This window comes from Rhea americana, unplaced genomic scaffold, assembly GCF_003343005.1.
Source record: "Rhea americana isolate MKP2758 unplaced genomic scaffold, rheAme1 scaffold_222, whole genome shotgun sequence".
Taxonomy (NCBI): domain Eukaryota; kingdom Metazoa; phylum Chordata; class Aves; order Rheiformes; family Rheidae; genus Rhea; species Rhea americana.
In genome coordinates, this window is record NW_028186337.1 from 1,045,511 (window position 1) to 1,064,396 (window position 18,886).

An 18,886-nucleotide genomic window follows, 5' to 3' on the forward strand; every position below is an offset into this window, starting at 1 on the left:
AAGTTATTGTCGGCTTTTCACTGATAGCAGCAGCGTAATCTTTTAAGTCCGAATGAAGCGTGCAGACACGGCTGCCTCGCCTAATTGCTGCCGCACGGTCTGCAAGCGAAGACCACGGTCTGCGGGGAGACACGCCGGCCCGCAGCGACGCTCTGAAGAACCGTCGATAGCGGATGAGTCCAGCTTGAAATTCCCTCCGAGGACAGGGCAAGCGCCGGGTGGACCGGAACGGCCGAGAGGCCTCCTGCTCCCTTTACGAGATGTTTTGCCTGGCCCGTTTGGTTCATCGCGAGTTGCATCCTGGAGCATAAATGAGCCCTACACCGCTAGGATACTGCCTCCGGATCAAGCCGTCCCTGAATCATGGATTACAGACAGCCGGGAGGGTGCTACAGGGGGCACAGCACTATCTTCATCCTGCTCTAACACTCTTCCCCTAAGCAACGCTCCTGCTGGACACCAGCTACACGAGCCGTTGGCTTGACCCAGCACCGCCATACGTCACTAATTGGCACCTGCTTCGCCCCAGAGCGACGGTGTTCGAGCTCGGGCTCGGCGAGAGGTTGCTCAGAGAAGCAAACCTATCGCCCGCGGGTGGCAGTCCAGCCGGAGAGGGCGATCGGCACGCCGAGGGAGCCCGGGAGAGGAGAGGACCGCAGGGCTGAAATCGGATCAAGGGCTCGCAGCAAGCTCGGGGGGCCCGGGGGGCCCAGCAGCCCAAGGCTTCACCCGCCACGAGCGAAGGGAAGCTGCCTGCTGCCAAACGGCATCAGAAGAAGTCACAGGGTCACTTCCTCTCCGAGTTTGCTGTTAGGCTCTCGGCAGCCACCCCTGCGCCCTGCAGGGAGGGCTTCAGGCTGCTCCTCCGCGCGACCGGAGAGCGGCTCTGCGCCCACCGAGGCCAAGCAACCTCAGGAGATCAGAAGCGTGGCCAGAAAATGCTAAAAATAAATAACCAAGAGCCCCATTTGTCTAGCTGGAGGAAAATAATCTCCAACGTAGATGCGCGACAGAAGAAATGAGCCTAGAAAGGAGCAAATATTGAGCTGGGCTAGTGGGTGATGGAGGACAACAAACGAGCCCGGGGGACGGATATGGGCTGAGATGAGCCGAAGGGCGGCAGAGCGAGGGCGAGCGGGAGGGTGAAGCCCTGGGACGGTAGAGCGGCCGATGGGGGCGTTGCTCACCGGTGACCTCGTCCAGGCTCTCCTTCGTGACGTGGTCGTTCTGGTTGACCCACTCGCCGTTGCACTTGAAGTAGATCTGCGTGGCGGGGTTGGCGCGGCAGACGAGCTCCACGGGCTTGTTCTTCACGATGTAGGCGTCCTGCGGCTCCAGCAGGAAGTGCGGGAGGGTCTCCGCCGGCGCCGAGGGGAAGGAGTCGGGGAGCACGTCGCTGTACTCCAGCCCTGCGGGGAAAGGAGAGAAGCGGGACACGCTGTCAGCTCCTGCCACCACGTCCCACCACCGGCTTCTTTCACGAGCTCGAGGAACGCACGGGCAGCATCCGAGCAAAGCGCCGGCAAGGCCGGTGCTGGGGAGGCAGACCGCGGCCGCACCATAAATCACACACCTCTCCCTTGCTGACCGAGCTGCTCTTTGGATCCCCCCGTTGCAAGCCCAGCCAGCACTCTTCATCTTGCGCTCAGATCACAGCACCGCTTGAGGGCTCGGGAGGGGGTTCGGCAGCCCATTTTGGGATGCACACGCAAACGGGCTGCTTCTGCTTGACCTGTTGCTCTTGGGCATCTAGCTAGCAGTCAAGTCACATTTTGAGGTTCTGCACCCAGAAGAGTTATGAGCCTCTTCTCCTCTGCTCTCCCCCAGCGAAAGCTGTGCTCCTCAGCTCCGGGCGCAAAACAGTAAATACCGCCGGCCCAGCGATAAAATCTCCGGAACCGGCAAGGAAGAAATGAGCCCGCTCCCCTCGTCACCCTCGGCAAAAGAGCGGTGCCGCCCAAAGGGCAGCCGAGAATTGGGGAAGTCGCGTGGGACATAAGGGCGAAAGAAAAACCCGCCGCCCCGAACGCGCCAAGAAGACAAGATGACCAAGCTGCCTCCTGAGCAAAAATCAGCGAGTGAAAAAACACACGAGGTCAGTCGTTTAAAATCCATTTAGGAAAATTGACTTTCCATTTCCATTTAACACAGCACTAAGGGAGAGCAGTAGGACATTTGTCATAATCCATTAACTGCTCTTTTGGAAACAATGAATTAAACTGGGGGCTAATTTCTCTCTCTCTTTCTGGCTTTTCCCCACCTCTCCGTGGCTGCTGCTGGCCGTTTCCTCCCTGATTTCATTTGCAGGTCTGTAATTTTCTCAGCACTCTACCAATTGCACCAGGACACGGGGCAATTAGGAGGTACAATACCCTCCCGGCGGGCGGTTTTAGGCTTCTGCCCCAACTCCAGTGCCAGGTGGACGGTACCTGAAACCATGGCCAGGCAGGAGGGGAGGATGCAAGCAAGGTGCTGCAACGTGCTGCAGTCTCAGCTCTGTTTTTTTTGTTTGTTTGTTTTTTCCTTCATTTACTACTCAATTTTGCATCCTACCAATTTGTTGTTGTTTTGTTTGTTTTCTTAAAAACTGCTTTGATGCCACAACCCCAAATTTCCTGGCAAAGGCGACTGGCTGAAGATAATCAAACAGGCTGGCAAGGGAGGCAGCCAGCAAAACTTAACTCTAGGGCTTGGGTGAAAATCCCTCCTAAATTATTCCTAAATGATACTCCGCGTTCCCGCACTGCATTTCCTTCCAAGCGGGATGCCAAACTCGCTGAGAACCGGTGCCGGCTCTGCGGTGTTTCGGCACTGCTTTCCTCCATGGACGCAGGAAACACCGAGTGGTGAAAAGCTCCCAGAGCAGGTAGCTGCAGGGAGCAGGTAGTCCACAGCGCCGGGGGCTCATCTGGCCCGTCGCTTTTCCCAAACGAGGTGGAATTAGCCCTGGAAGAGAACCAGCCCCGCTGCCTGCCAGCGCCGGGCCGCCCTCCTCTTCCTCCCCGCGGAGGCGTGCATGGGACGAGGGCCGTTCCCGCGCTCCGCCGGAGCCGTGGGCTGCTTTCACGGCTTCGTTTCACGACTCTTAACGCCGGGATCATTTATAAAGCGGGTTCGTATGGAAGGAATGTAAACATTAGAAATCCATTAGTGCCTTAAAGCGCGCCTGGCAGCGCTGCCCTCCAGCCGCTGCCGCCCCGGCCCCGGTAACCTCCAGCTCCTCCCAGGCACCGCTGCGGGGAAGTGCAAAGACTCTAAGTGCTCAAAGATATATCAGCCCGGGCCAGAGCTGCCACGCAGGCCCGAAGCTACCGACCAAGTTTGGTTCTCGTGCGAGCACGGGCACTCGAACGAGCTGCAGGAGCATCCGGGCACGGGGTCGGGAGGACCGGGGCGAAGGAGACGGTGGGCACCTGGGCTGGGTGGAAAAAGGGACAGGAGCCCTGTGCGGGCAAGAGGGGCACCTTCGTGTGCAAAGACGGGGAAAAACCCGGGCGCGCGCGCCGCGAACCTACAGTGCCGCGATCAGGCAGGCAATAAAACTGGAAGTGACAAACTAATAAATATTGCAGAGCGTGCGGCCCTGGCTGTAATCGCAATACCGCCGGCACACGTCTACGGGGGGTTCCCATCTGCTCTCTCCCGACGACGTTTCTGTAGCAAGTGGGAGCCTGTTTCCCATGTGCCTTTATTTTTATTTTTTTTTTTTGGAAGTCCCAGGTTGTTCCTGTCCCTGAGTTCTGCGTTATTCGGCTTTAGAGCGCGATGCCAGTCAGCAGCCCGCAGGCATCGCCGCAAACCGCAGCCTGACGGACCGCGCTCGGCCACGGCGCAGGGTCCACCGAGCGCCAGGGCTTTTTCACTCCCCATTAAATACCTGCTCTTTGCCACCCGGCTACGTGCAAGGCCTTGTTTAAGGCACGTTTTGCTGCCGGCACATCACCACCACCACGGGGAGCGAACGGGGATTTGGGGGAGGAGAGGCAGGACAGCGGGTTGCACCGTGCCGGATGCACGGGGCCAAACCCGGCCAGGAGCAGCGGGATGGAAAAAGGGAGGAGGGCAGCGGCCACCGACGACTTCTTCCCCCGCCAGACAACTCTTCCCCCGTGCCCTCGGCGCGCGTTTTAATCTGATGGGTCCGAGCGGGATTATCCGCGGCATCTGCTCCCCGGCGAGGCAGCTGCAGATGTTCGCAGCCAGCGCTCTCCACTTGCGCGGGGATGGACAGCCCCGAAGGCTGCCGCTGCTGCCGCCTCGCAGGAGGAGGGGCCGGGACGGAGAGCTCGAGCGCTGCAAAACCACTCTCGGCGCTACCCAAAAAAAGACCCGCCGCGCGGGCCGGGCAGAGGAGCAAGCGGCGCCGGCGGCCGTCCGCTCGCTGCTGCAGCGCTCGCCCCCGCGGCGCCGCGCAGGGCTCCGCTGGGGAGCGTTCAAATCCTCCCCCCAGCCGCTGTCATCCCTCCAAACACTTGCAGGGTTAGGGGAGCACCCCGACCGCCCGAGGGGATCCCCGCCGCACCCGCCGCCCGGGGCGGCACCGGGTCCCCACGCACAAACCGCCGGCGCCCGCGGAGCAGAGAGCCCGAGGCGCCGGCCGGCACCTTGCCTCGCGCCCAGGCGGCAGGAGACAGATTTATGCTGTTTATTACGTGCTACGCTTGGGTATTTATGGAGGCACTACTCTTTTGTTTATCTTTATGATTATGATAATCAAAGGAGAAACCTACCGAGAAGTGTAAACAGATGAGATTCCTTCTGGTGCGAACCTGTTCATTTTTCATTACACAGATTTATAGCACGCCGCCCGCAGATTGGAGCAAATTGTTCCTTATTTCTGGTTTTACCGGAGCCTATCTGCGAGCCTCGTGAATCTACGTGCAAAACTTGCGACTCCCCATAAACACCCAGGGAGAGGGGAATCGGAAAAAAAACGAGAAAAACACAGAAAAAGGAGGAGGAATTATGTAGCAAATCCTTGTTGCACTCTATTGTGCCGGATTCTTTTGTGCTGTTTTATACATTTCCTTCGGGGAAGCAGTTATGTTTGAAAACTATCTCAAAATTTCATCTAGAGCTGCTTCTTGTTATGGGCACAGACACTTTCCTTTGTGCTATTTTAATTCCATTGTTGTGCTACTCTTGTATAGTTTGTTCTGTTTACTGAGCACCAACATTATTTTGAATGGATATAATAATTATACGGACTTTATTTATTTGCTTGGGCTCATAAAAGGAAAATAAAAAAAAAGAGCAGTAGATAACGTGCTAACGCGCTGTTTATTCACATGTACGGAGCGTGCTGCGTTTCCGTCGCGGAAAGAATAATAATTGCAACGAGAGAGATAGGGAGGGAGGGAGGGAGAGACGAGAGGAAAACCGGTGCACAAGCAGGGACTTGTTGCCCCACTTAACGCCAGAAAGTCCCAAGAACTATTAATTATCATTCAAAACGCAGCGAGCCAAGCGCAGGACGAGATCTCTCCTCGGCACCTGCGCACGGCCCCGGGGGTGGTGGCGGGGGGGTGGCGAGGGGCTGGGGGGGCCCTTTGCAAAGGAGCGAGGCAGAGAGCCGCGCCGAGAGCCCCCCGGGAAACTCGGGAGTGCAAGGTGCCTGGTGCAACACTGATGCTCCTCCAAAAAAAAAACCAAAAAAAACCTCCAAAAAACCCAAAAAACCCAAAGCCCTCAAAAAATCAAAAAAGGGAAAACGGTGTGTGGGGGGGGAAGCTCAGGCGATGCCCCAAGCTCCCCGCTACGCAGAAGTTCAGCTGGCGGAGGCCCATCACGAGCAGCGCTGATTAAGACCCCTTTATTAAACAATCTTTAAAGCCGCCCTTAATCTTCCAGATTTGTTGCTACGATCAGAGAGGGGGAAAAAAAATAAATAAATAAACCCACAAAGGCTGAAAATATTTTTTCGTTGTCCTTTCTCTGCCCTTTTCTTCCCTTCTCATTTTACAGTGACAACGGGGGACAAACAGAGAGAAAATAAGGAGGAGGGGGAAGTGGGACAGAAAGAGGTTTAAGGGTGAAAAAAAATAAAAGAAATAATCCCTGCTGATTTTGAATACCAAATATTAGGATTTTTTTCCCTCCTTCCTCCTCCTTCAGCATTTTATCCTCGCCCTGCCCCTCACTAAAGGGGAAAATAATCAGAAAGCCTCCGGCTTAGAGAAAAAAGAAGAATAATAAATAAAAATAAAAAAACCCTATTGACATTCGGAACAAAACGAGGATTCAGGCTAAACGGCGACGCGCTCCGCGCGGGACCGCTCCGCGCCCGGCTCGTTCCTCTTTGTGGGGACGCACAAAAGCATCGGTCACGGGTGCAGCCAGGGGCCGGCCGGAGACGGAGCGAGCGTCCCCGGCACGCGCCCGCACCCGCGTGCCCCTGCCCGTTCGTAGGCCATTTGTAAACGACCCTGGTTATTTTTATTCCTTCTCCTCTCAACCCGGAGCAGCTGGGCTTCCAGCGTTTTTCACCTGCTATTACAGAGATAGGGGGGGAAAAACTGGAATTGGATTAAACCTAGGGAAAATATAAATTTTTTTTAAAGAGCTGAAGGGGCTCGTGCAGCGGTCTCCCTGCTGCCAACCCGATCCGGGTTGGTGCCCAGCGGTTTGGAAACACAAGTGGGAAGTTTTCACCGGTGATTTTCCAAATGATTCCCTGTTGCTCCCGGCTCGGAAGGACACGTGCAACCTGCTGGCGACGGAGCGAGGTTTACAAGCTCTCACACCCGTTTCTTCCTGTCTCACCATTGAGCACTTCCACCTTTTGACAGCTCCCTCCTTTTAGGATTTGTTTGCGGAGCCTTTCTATAGAAAGCGAGCCCTTCCAATCCTTCCACCTTTTCTTCTCCCCGCAGCGCCCGGGTTCCTACAGCGCCGAGTTTCTTCTTCCTCCTTTTGTTCCCAGGCACACCGGCCCCCACGGAAAATCTGGGGGCAGGTTTGGCCCAGCGAGCAATACTGCCGAGGGCACCTGCCCGAGCTGGGAACGACCGCAGCACCCCGGCGGCCAAGGCGCTGGGGGCTGATGCAAGGCTAGAGGGACACGTGGCAGGTGGGGACCTTCCTACCCGCTGATGCCCTAGGGGCAGGAGAAGTTGCAGAAGAGTTGCCCAGCCCGGAGCGGTGCCGAGGAGGCACGGCATTGCTTCCTGGGCATGAAAGTGCAGAGGACATTTGCCTGCCTGGAGCTCTGTGGTAGGACATACAACTTTGGGCACGTGAAGCAGGTGGTGCCTCTGACCACTTCTGTCAGCTCCACCACCACAGGTGGCACGCTTGAGAAGCTGAAACACAAGCTCTGGCTCTCATCCACATCAACACCACAGATAAAACCTCGAGCGCCAAGGTTACCCGGCATCCCTGAGAACACCTTCCATCTCACGACGCCTAACAGCACGCAGGACATCGGGGGCGTGAGGACGAGGAGACGCGCGTGTACTGCCCCGTCCCCAAAGCCACAACGCACAACACGGGGCACTCTCAGAGGCCAGCCAGCGGTTAAGGGAGAGCCCCAGTTACAGCCGGACCGTCTGCAAGGCCATGCTGGCCTCGCAACGTCCCACTTGGCACCATGCAATTCAGATTCCGAATGCAAGAACTGTACAGTGGCAAATACAGAGCACCTGCTGAGTCCTCTCCAGTAGGCTGAGGGCAGAGGAAGCCCCCCTGGATCCCACCCTGATGCCCTGACCACCTGCAGTAAGTACAGAAAACAATTCAGCTGGAGGGAGAACGGAAAGCAGGCAGCGGAGGTGGTTCCTCTCATGGCGTGCAATTTAGAGGCCAACTCCTCGCCACTGGAGGAACATTTTACGTGGCTCAAGGGTAGAGTGGACAATTTCAAGGAAGAGAAATCCATTGGCGGCTACCACATACACAGAAGCCACATCCGGCTCAGCAAGTCCCCCAGCTGCAAATGGGTGGAGGCTGGGAGAGCACTTAGGGAAATTCCCACAAATGCCTACCCCACTCTTTTGCTCTTCAACATTAGCCTGAAGCAGATGCCTAGAAGAGACAGGACACCGGGCTAACTAAACCTTGCATCAGATCCTACACAGGTGCTCTTATATCCTTGTGGATATCACACACTCCCAGTCCTGAGGCACTGTGGACACAGAAGCAATCTTCAGCATCAGCCAGCTCCAGCTCCAGGCTGTGAAACCGCCACTCTCCACCTCCTGTCCATGCAGAAAGGAGACGGGCTACTCCTAGCTCACTGGAGGCAGCTAATTTCAACTTGGAAATCCTGTTGTGAGAAAGCCACCGTACAAAAAGCAACCTTCATTTACACAGACCCATCTCTCCCTCCGTCTGGATGCAGCTGCTGGCTAAAAAGATGGAGACTGGGAAAAGAAGTGCATGTAGAGGTACGAACCAAAGCAATCACTGCAATAAGGCATCAGCTCTCCGAGGATCGGGACACTGTTCTCCGACTTTAAAGGGCCGTTATAACCTTAGGTAGAGGAGCCTAGTGACGCGGGATGTTTCTCATCTCCTTCCTTCAGCATTACCATATGTTGCATCACTGTCAGAACCTCCCAGTGGAGGTTTCTGTGCTGCTCTCAGTGGAGGGATTTTCTAAGCATCTCTGAACTAAAAATTTCAGCACAGGTAGGACAAGGCTGGAGGGATGCAGGACACCCAAGACACATCCTTAGCTGGAGTAGCAGTGAAATGGCTCTTGCAGGGCTTAGCTGCTCAGAGACACCACCAACAGCACACATGGCAGGAGAAACGAATACCTCCATTATTGTCTCTCCTTGAGCATCCACCAGGCTTCATCCAAACAGGTCTCAAGAGAGAAAGGGCAAAGGATCACGCATACTGAGCAGCAAAAGCTTGGCGCAGGAAAAAGGAGAAAGCAAGCACAGTGCCCCCTCAGTCCCGTCCTTCTCGGCTCTCAGTCCCCGAGCGGCTGCATTTCCATAAGTGATTTGCGCTAATTGCTTTAAGTAAGGCCCTGCTGCAGGTAATCAGAGTCATCACGCGACCTCTGATCCGGAGGGGTACTTAGGGTGGCTGCAGGGAGCTCCTCGCGCCCTGCGGAGAGCAACCTGGGCCATCCTCGCCCAGAGCAAGGGCGCGCTCCTGCCCTCTCCGCACCCACCCGCCTTGCGGAAGGGAGGCCGGCTACGTCCTCGCCGCGTCCTCCAGCAGCTGGGCCCCCGCTCCTCTGCGCTCAGCTGGCCGCGGAAGCGGGAGCGAGCCGGTTCCTCTCCCCTCGTGGCTCCAGTGCCCTTCACATGTAGTTAATTAATAGAGACAAGACTGAAGGAAGGGCAACCTGTCCACCTTCAGCCAGGCCGGCAAGCGCAGCCCAGACGTGCGGGGACAAACCCAAGGACGCTCTCCTCTCTGCTCCTCTGCGCCGACCGTCCCTGCAGGGGCGACCGTGACCTCCCAGGCAGGATGCTGCCACATCAGCCAAACGGCTGGAAAGCAGCTCGCCAGCAAACGCTCACTCACCTGCCCGGCCACAACGCTCACACGTCCTCTGCCTCTTGCCCTGGTCTTGCTGGCAAAAAGCAGAGTAACTCTGCAGGTCAGAGCCTGCAGAAAGACGTCTTTGTCATTTAATGTGCTGGGAGTTACTTCAGAACTATCCACTCAACGAAACCTGGCTTGAACTTGTGCTTACCTGAAGCGTACTCAGTAAATCACCCCCCTTTCATCCTACCTGGACCACAGAGTCGAAACGACAACCGATAACCGCACCGCCACGAGAAAGGAACCTAATGACAAACTCATCCTGACACGTGGCCATGATTTCTGCTTCCATCCCCGTGGTTCCTGCTGTGCCCTTCCCAGCAGCTCTTAATTATAATTCATTAAGCAAAACTGGAGGAGTCAGGCCGGCTGGCAGGGAAGGAAGGGGAGATGCTGCGTTTTCTGTAGTGCATCGTGAGAGGTCCTTGGTGGAACCAAAGTATGGAGAGAGGCAATTAAAAACGTTCACACTGAAATGACCATCCACCAGAAGGGCGACCACCCACCACTTCTCCCAGATACCTCAGCTAAAGCAGCTTCAGCTACTTTATCAGCAGCAATATCTAACGTCCAACATCCAGTTCAAAATGCTCACAACCGCGTTTCTTCTCCGAACCCCGTAAGGCTAGCAGCACAGGCTATTCCACCACATTGCTACTAGTCAGCAGTCACTAGACCTTTCCTTAATGCCAGAGGCCACTCTTTGGGTCTGGGTGGCTAGGACGCATGGGTGCTCCCAGCACAGGCTCCCCGCGCTCTCGCCAAACAGGTTGACCTGCCTCCTCGGCTTCTGTGGAGATGCGGAGGGGCTGGTGGCACACCCTCGGCAAGAGCCACGGAGGTGCCACGGGCCCGAGAGAGTGAACCAGCCACCGCAGCTACCAATTGCACAATGGCGTCCAAGACCTTCGGAAAGACATGCTGGTGGCAATCAACCTGCTTACGAGCACCTGAGAGTCCTGCAAGGCCTCCAGCCGGTATTTCTGAATTTACGCAGACAAGCAAGTAGCTCGTGTGGCACTGGGTACTGCTCGCCCCCACCAAGGGAGCGTCGCCCGCACCGCGGCCTGACTCCCGGCAGCCGCGGCCCCGGGCTTGCCGGCACAAGAATTTCTGCTCCACGGCTGTTTTCCCCATCAGTCTGACAGCATGATCCGTAAAGGGACTTCCCCTGTTTCTCAATCCCTGACGGATTCCCTCCGCTGAACACGGGAGGAGATCTAAAAGCCTGCCCAGAAGGGGAGGAAGACAAGGTGTGTGTCACCCAGATCCAGTCCAAGAGTTCGCTGGAAAGCACCCAGGTGAAAAAGCAAAGAAGGAGTGCTACAAGTGCCAAGGATGCCTTGCCTGGTTATCTTCTTGCCCGGAACAGCTGGCATCTGTGCAGGCTTTCGTGAGTGGCTGGGGATGGATGCTGGGCAGGGGAACTGGAGTTTCTCAGCCAGCCTGGCACAAAAGCCGGCACGGTGCCTGCAGGAGGCAGTCTCGGTTGGACAGCTGGGCTGCAGGCCTTGGGAGACCAGGGCCAGCTGTCATTGCTGAGGGGACATCAGCCCTTAAGACTAAATACGAGGCCACCTGCCAGCTCAGAACTGCTTCCAAGGAGACAAGCTTCTCCATGGCACCCACGCAAAGGGTGGCCGGCAGGACACACGGCTGGGCCGTAGTCTGTGGCAGAGAGGCTTAGCCGCAGAAACCCTCTGCCACGGAGGAGCCCTGCAAATCTGTGCCGAGCCCAGGAAATTAACCCTCTGCTTGCTACAGGACGTCACAGCGCCAAGCGCTGCATGGCACTCTGCTGCCTGCCGTGCTTCAAGCCCACCTTGAGGCCCCTTCCACGCACCTTGCAGAACGGCCACGTGGAGTCCTACTTCCGGGTAAGAAAAACGACCTTCAGCACTCGATAGCCAAGGTCCCACCGAATCAGAGGTTCTGCCGGGATGGATGGTGGATGGGACACCTCCCCTTCTTTCCCACCCCCAGAGCATCACCTAAGAGCAAAGAGCCAAACTGTGAGCATCTGGGTTTAGCAGAAACACTTTCCTACAAGTCTGTCCTTTTCTCCCAGAGAGCCCATTAGAAACATTTAAAGTCCTGCTTACATCCGGGCACAGAGATACTGTTTGCTCCCGGAGGAAGCACGTCCTACCTCCCGATTCCCAGTGCAGAGAGCCAAGTCGATGCAGCAGTACCGGGCCGGAGAAGCTACCTGAGACACCCTCCTCCTGTCCGCCAGGACTGCCGAGGAGCTCTCACCAGCCTCGCGAGAGCTACCAGAGGTGCTAACACAGTACTGCGGGCTAGAACAGCTCTTTGGCAAGCAGCTGCAAGATCCCTCCTCTTCAGATCCTAGCAGCAACCCAGGATGTAAAATCATCTGGAGAATAATGGAAGAAATGCCCATTTCTGCATGCTGGCACTCCTAGGCCACACCGCCTAGGAGCAAAGCCCTTGGCTTCTCCAAGTTTAATGACTTTTACCAAACATTAACCCCCCAGGGACTGATAATCTTCCAACACCTTTCCGCAGCGCCCTGCTTACTCCTAGACAGACAAGCTTTTCAGGAGACCTTCCTGTTCAGCTCCTTTGTTGCCCTGTGTCTGCAGGGATCTGGAACCAGGATTCCTCAGTACCACTGCAATGTAATTATCAAGAATAAAACACAGAACCAACCAGGGATACAGTCTCTCTGGCAGAGTTTAAAGCCCGAGTTTACTCTCAAGCCTAGTGCTAAGCGTAAGCAAGAAGCCATTGAAGGTGGTGCTGCTGCGGCCGGGTAAGAAGGGGATATTTAAGTGTGCTCCGCACGGTGCACAAATTGCACCGGGCAGTCCCAGGCTCTCGTAACCACAGCAGCAAAAAAAAAAAAAAAAAAAAAAAAACATGCTGTATCAAAACCAAGCAAACGGCTCCCAAGGAGGTTCATACTCACGCCGTGATTCAACATTCATCAGACTATAAATATTCTTCCTCGGGCTCCCCCACTGCCTGGAGAGCGATGGGGGACCTGCAAAGCACTGAGCCGGGGGGCTGGGAAACCCGACCGCACCGAGCGCTCGGCAGCAGCGGCGCGGGCGGGCGCGCCCGCTGCCTTTGCACCCACGGGTGCCCGCGCAGGGGGCCCCACGGCCGCCCGGCGCGCTGAGCGCCCGCGTGCCCAGCCAGCCTGCTCCCGGCCGTCGAAGGAGCCGGCTGGGAGGTGTAAAGAAGCGGCTCCAGTTCCAGGAAAACGCGCTGCAGCCTGGCTTCTGCCTGTCCGCAGGGACCCATCACACTAACAGCGTGTCCATTCAGCCCCATATATAAATTACTAATGTAAATTAATGGATAATTGAAGCCCTTTAGTCCTAAATATTTAAATTATTTAACAGGCAATTAAGGGAGAGAGAGAGAAGAGGCAAAGGGGCCTTAACCCCGTAGGCAGAGAAAAACGAAGTGAGATCAGACCAGGAACAGCCAACTGTACGCGTTTTAAAGGCACACCGTCAGCTCAGTTTTGTTTTCCTCCCCGCCTTAGCCAGGCATCTTTTAAACTCGAAGCCCTGAAAGAAAAGCAAAAATTGCAGGGAAGCATTTGAACAAGCCAGCCAAGCAGCAGGCCGAGTTCTGCTCCAGTTCCTGGGAGAGAAAGACATTACATCTTTTTTTTTTTTTTTTTTCCCACTACTTTGGTTACAGGGATCTCAGGGACTTCCTGTCATGCCACAACGTTGTCTCGCAATATTTTTAGACAGTTTATTTATTTTTGTCCTCCCCCTACTAGCGAGCCGACAGTGTCCCCTTGCATATCGGGGCGGAAACCTTCGCGAGCCGCCGACCCGCGCTGCCCCGCGACGAGCTTCCCCGGCCCCGGGCGTACGGGAAGGCGCCGCCGGCACGGCGGCTCCCGCGCGGGCGGCCCGGAGCTGCACGGCCGAGGCTTCCTCCTCCGGCTCCCGGCCGGGGATATTCCCACCGCTTCGCCGAGCGCTGGCAGAGGTCGCGGAGGAAAAAACGCCCGGTGGCCCGTTGAGAAAAGACGTCACGTGGGAAAAAAAAAAACAACCCGAAAGCCCCGTTTTAACAACGGCCGCGCGTGAGCCCGTGCGTGCGCGGGGCCGCGGCGGCGGGCCCGGAGACGTACCCAGACAATAGTGAATAGCTCTCCGACTGTATCCTGAGCTTGCAGCCTCGTGGGAACGGGGTTAGAAAAACCTTTCTTATTTTGTTTGTCGTCCAAAACAAACAAGTACATAAAGAGCTAAATGCGGAGGAGCCAGACAGGAAGTGAGAAACATCTGGGAAACATCTGGCCTTTGCTGTCCCGCAAGCCGAGAGCCCAGCCGGGACGCTCAGGGTACCCGCTCCCCGCTTTCCAGAAGAGCAGCAGAGATGCCTCGTCCGACCCCATCCCTGCGCCAGCCCCCGGGGAAGCGGGGGGACGTGGGGGCTTCTTCACCCATCGGCACAATTTCAGCCCTGGTTTTCCACCCCGGGAATATAAAGGCAGCTCCGCAGCGCACCCAGAGCACATCCCGCTCCTCCCGGCCGTCTCCTCCAGGCTCCCCACGCTGGGAGAGGGAGGCACTTTCCGTTCGCTCCCTGGAAAGGCCTGGGATTAGCGGCTTGCGTTTTCCGACGGGGAGGATGAAAGGCAGCTCGCCCTCCCCGCCGAAGCCACGTCGGAGCAAACAGGTGTCAAACCGCGAGTGCCGCTCGCGGGCTGCCGAACATCTGGCGCCCTGCTGCTCCTTTCCGATCGGCACGCGGACGCGCACGGGCAGCGGCGCTGCCGAGCCCGCGATCGCTCGCTCCCCTCCCCTTGTCGTAACCTTCCCGCGCTATCCCTTGTCATCTTTAAAAATGGCTAAATTAAAACGCTACRGCAGCGAACAGCTGCCCAGCCAAGTCCGGCCCCGCTCTCGGAGGCGGCGAGAGCACCGAAGCAGCCCCCTGCGCGTGACGCCGCAGCTAAATTCGGCCCGGCGAGCGGGCAGACTGGCTCCTGAAGATGTTTGGACACATCCAGCAGGAGGGGAAAAAAGACACCTTTTCAATAAAGAAAAATAGCAGGCGCTGAGTTCTGGCAGCCTGTTTGGAGACTGCTCCATTTCAGTAGTAAATAACTGAAAAACTCTTTATTTCCCTTAGCCTGGCAGCCCCATGCTCACCTCCAGGGCAAAGCAATGTCCTCTCCTCTCCCCTCCCTGGCAAACAGGCCCTGGAGGCAGTGAATCCTCCAGGACTGGGGACCAGGAGGGGAGATACGACCCGTCGGGAGTGTAGTTTGCCACTTCAAAGCCTCCTGCACAGCGGTCCTTCACGTGCTGACAGTGGTGACCTCAAAAGCCCCGGCTCTGTGGCTAGGCAATGCCAGCACATTGCCCGAACGCTACGAAAGAAGGCATCGAGGAAGAAAAAGACATTTCCTCCCCTCTCTTGACCYATATCTCAACTTTCACATGTGCTGCAAGAGCCCCAGTTCCAGGGCTGGGTGACAGAGGCATCTCTTTCCAGCAACGCAACTCAGCTGAAGCATTGCTTACACCAGCCGGAGTCCAAAAGTGCTTCACAGCACCACATCCGAAGCTGCCATCTAGGTGGCCAGAAGCAAGAGCGTGATACTGCTTAGAAACCCACCAAAAACCTTGCATGACCTCAAATTCAGCCCCTGCAAAGTCACAGTGTTGTTGCTGACCAAAGCTCCCAGCAGCAAGGACAGCACCCGTTGACYCTTGAGCTATCAGCCAACGCTGCCTTTCTGCAGCAAACCCCACAGGCAGTGAAGGATGAGACTACCTCACCAAGCAAACAACCACAGAAAGCCACTCCACAAGCCCCATGGGACCGCACGGCATTCCCCGGGAGCTYCGTAAGCCCAGGAGAACAGACACAGCCCAGCAGCAGGGCCCCTCACCAGCAACATCATCTTTTCTCATCTCCAATTTGCAACGCCAGCAGGCATTTTCTCTTCTCACACCCCTCCGCACCCAAGACCCCCAGCCACCCCGCTGGCATCTATGGGCTCACGCAGTATGCGCTGATCAGGACACCACGTCTGGCTGTCCTTGGCAGCTTACAGGACCTGGATCCCCAGTTCCCACCAAATTTCAATAGCCCTCACGTGTATGGTTTCCCCAAGTCCCTGAAAATCCCAGCCTAAATGGGCTTTGGGGAGGAGGGCTGGAGGAAATTAATGAAAAGCAAAGCTGATTACAAAGAACAATACAATGACTCAATCTGTTTCTTTTACCTCAATTGTATGAAGCTTTTACATTTATAAAGGTTTTGTGCCTCTYTCAATACACAATGAAATCATCTCCAAGGGAAGTGGTAATGGCCCTGGAGACTTGAGCAAGACTGGACAAAACGCTACAGAAACAATCCCTAAGGAGAGGCCAGATGATCTAACAGGTCTTTCCCATCTTTAATTTCTCACCCCTCTCTTTCGGCTCCTGCTACAGGCACACTTTCTGAGCTGCTGCTAATTAGATGTTAATGTGAGAGCAGTTTCATTTTCAGCATATGGTGTAACCAAGGGAGAAAAAGCATCAGGGGCCTAAATGACAAGCAGATCACCGAGAAGGACGTTCTGCTGCTGCATGCCGAACGTATCTCGTCGGCAAAAAGTGGTTTCTCGACTACAGCTATCCTTTCCACAACAGGACGGACTACGTGGCTATCACACCCACTAGCAGCTGTCCAACGTCCACAGGTAACAACGGCTGGCTTTCCCAGGTTTTTTATATTATTTAGCGGGAATGCTTTTCCTTCTGGTCTGAGTCTGCTTTTGACGCTGCCTCTGCGTCCGTCCTAGCTGTTTTGGTCCTGGTCACACAACCACGAGTTCTTTTCGACTGCTCCTCTGGCTGTTTATTTGAATTGTCTCTAATACCTGCCTCAGCGAGTTACAAGCAGCTGAGCTGAGCTATTTGTAATAAAATTAATGAGGTGCTGCCAGGGCAGGAACCTGCGCCCTTGCCTTCGGTGCCTGCCCTCCTCGCCGCACAGTGCAGCGGACGAAGGCTGCCTCTCGGGATTACTGGCACGGCTGCAATCCAAACGCGCTCAGAGATGCCTTCACATTGACGCTCCATCTTCCCTTTGCTCCCTGAGATCCCAACTCACCTTTAATGGGAAGAACTAATCTAATTTCAAATTTTTATTATCCAGAGGCATTAAAACTTTATTCGGAAAGCCATCACTATACAGCCCACAGCTGGCAGGGATTCCCCGGTCCTGCACGGAAAACGGCAGCAGTGGACAGGAGGGACGTGGCATGGCCTCATCTCCACGTTCGGAGGGAGTGAGCACCCTGCAAGCCCCAAGCTGTTGCACTGCAACATGATACAGCTCATGTGGACTTTGTGTTTCGTTGCAGCTTTGCTGAAGCCTGCGGTGCAGAGGTGATGCACCGAGGTCCACATAGAAGATCTGTCTCAAGGGTCAAGAACAGTCAGGGAACACCAAACTGGATGCGAGACCATGCTATCACCCCCATTGCTGGAGTTAGGAGATGCTCTGCTCTCCCCACCAGGGCTCTGGCTTTCTCCAAACCTCCACACACCTCTCCACAGTGGTGACCACCCCAAGCCCCCTTAGGGGACACTAGCACCTTACCCACTAGCCCAAGCAGGAGCAAAAGCTGCTGCTAAGCGGAACATTTGCGACCTTCCGAGAGGGAGCCCGCTGACAGCTTAACGAGCTTTTTATTTTTCAAGCAGTGGTTTCATATTTACGACCTGAAAGGGAAAGATGCAAGCAGGCAGACGATCACGGGGCGCTCCGCTCCTCCTGTTCCTGACCTACTGCCGCCCAAGCCACATCCAAGCCGTTCCAGGAAGCCATAAAAAACGATTGCGTTTCAGCTTGTCCTCCCCTTCTCTTCTTCTCTTTCTCTCTCCCCAGAAGATGTTTTTTTTTTTTTTTTTTCTTGGTGGTGGTCATTTCTTTTTAATGTTCACCCCAAGGAAAGCCATTAAATATTAATGCAGGAAACTTCAGAGAAATCACACTGGAAACTAAAGGCTCCATATGTTCCTGAGCATCCCAGTGGAAGTGTGATCCCACTCGTTTATCTCAAAGTCGTTGGCTTTCAGTGCCTGGTCAGCTAAGGAGCCAGTTGGCACTCCAAAATGAGATCATCTCTTTCAAAAACCAGAAGAAACCCCAGCCCTGCTGCAGCGCGCAGGAGGACGGASAGGAGCTGGTTTGGTTATGGACATGCTAGGGAACCACACGTGGCTTCCCACAGCCGCTACCCRCCCCCGCCCAGCCAGGGGCCAGCGAGTCCCCAGGAGCGTGGTGACAGGTTTGGGGGGCACGAGGGCTCTGGAAAGCTGCTTGCTGTCCCCAGCGCCCCGCAGCAGCCCTGGCTCCTCTTCCAGCTGGGACAACCCGCTGCCCACTTCCCCAGCACCCAAAGGGAGCGGGGGGCAGAACTCCCTCCGGCTTCRCCCCCGGAGCTCTCCCGCCGGCAGGGAGGCACCGCAGCCCCTGCACCCCCCAAATCCCAYGCTCCCTTTGAATTTTGGGGTCCCATCGCCTCGGGCAGAGCCGGGCAGGGAGCAGAAAACAACCCCCTCCTCGCAGGCGGGAGGAAGGATCGCCACGGCGGCACCGCCGCGGGGCTCCCGGGGCAGGACGGACGACAGCCGCCCCCGTCTCTCCTTATCTGCCGCCCGGGGCTCTGGCAGGGCGGCTGCTGATAATCAGGGAGCACGTCCCAAAGCCCGGCGCCAGACAGGATCCTTATCTCCTCGGAAAGGCAGCGCGGAGACCCCGCCACCACCACCACCACCACCACCACGCACAATACACAAAAGAGGGGCAGGGGGGAGGCCACCCCCCACCCGAGACCGGGCTGCTTCTCCTCGGAGGCCCAGGTAGCGCAGGAGCTGGCGCTGGCCCCCGCGAGCGGCGGAGCAGGGCCGCGGCGGGTTGTATTTCGCTCGCGCAGACCAGGAGATTCCTGACAATTACCAGCCCTTTCCCTGCTTTGCTTTCAGATGCCTCAACCGGCAAACAGGCGGGGAAAAAAAATAAATAATAATAAAATCCCTAGAAGCAGGAAGAGAGCACAGGGCCACAGCGATTTTATTTTGTATCTTTATTTATTGAAGCGCTTTAAATAGATATGGATTGACTCTCTCGGCTCTGGTTATTATAGCTTGAAAGGGGAGCTGCAGGCACTTTGATAAATGAATACAAGGCTGCTTCCAGAGACGCTCGGCAGCCAGGGCTACGCGGCACCTTCTCCCGCCTAAAAGCCTGCAGCCGGTACCCCCGGAGCCTCCTCCCAGGGAGGGCAGGCACAGGACGCGCTCCCTGCCACGTCCCAGCACGACTGCTTCGGGCACGGGTTGTCCTTTAAGGACAAAGCTCTCTAGGAAGTTCTAGGAGC

General features: G+C 56.1%; 1 protein-coding gene across 1 annotated transcript in view; it reads right to left on the minus strand.

Annotated features, from left to right (window-relative positions):
* UNC5B (unc-5 netrin receptor B) overlaps positions 1-18,886 on the minus strand; it is a gene marked incomplete at its 5' end in the record, with an annotated part of 55,102 nt that overhangs the window by 18,256 nt on the left and 17,960 nt on the right. The window contains one exon of the mRNA XM_085305588.1: positions 1,188-1,409. Coding sequence (XP_085161714.1) covers positions 1,188-1,409 — 222 coding nt within the window. The remainder of the gene's footprint in view (positions 1-1,187; positions 1,410-18,886) is intronic.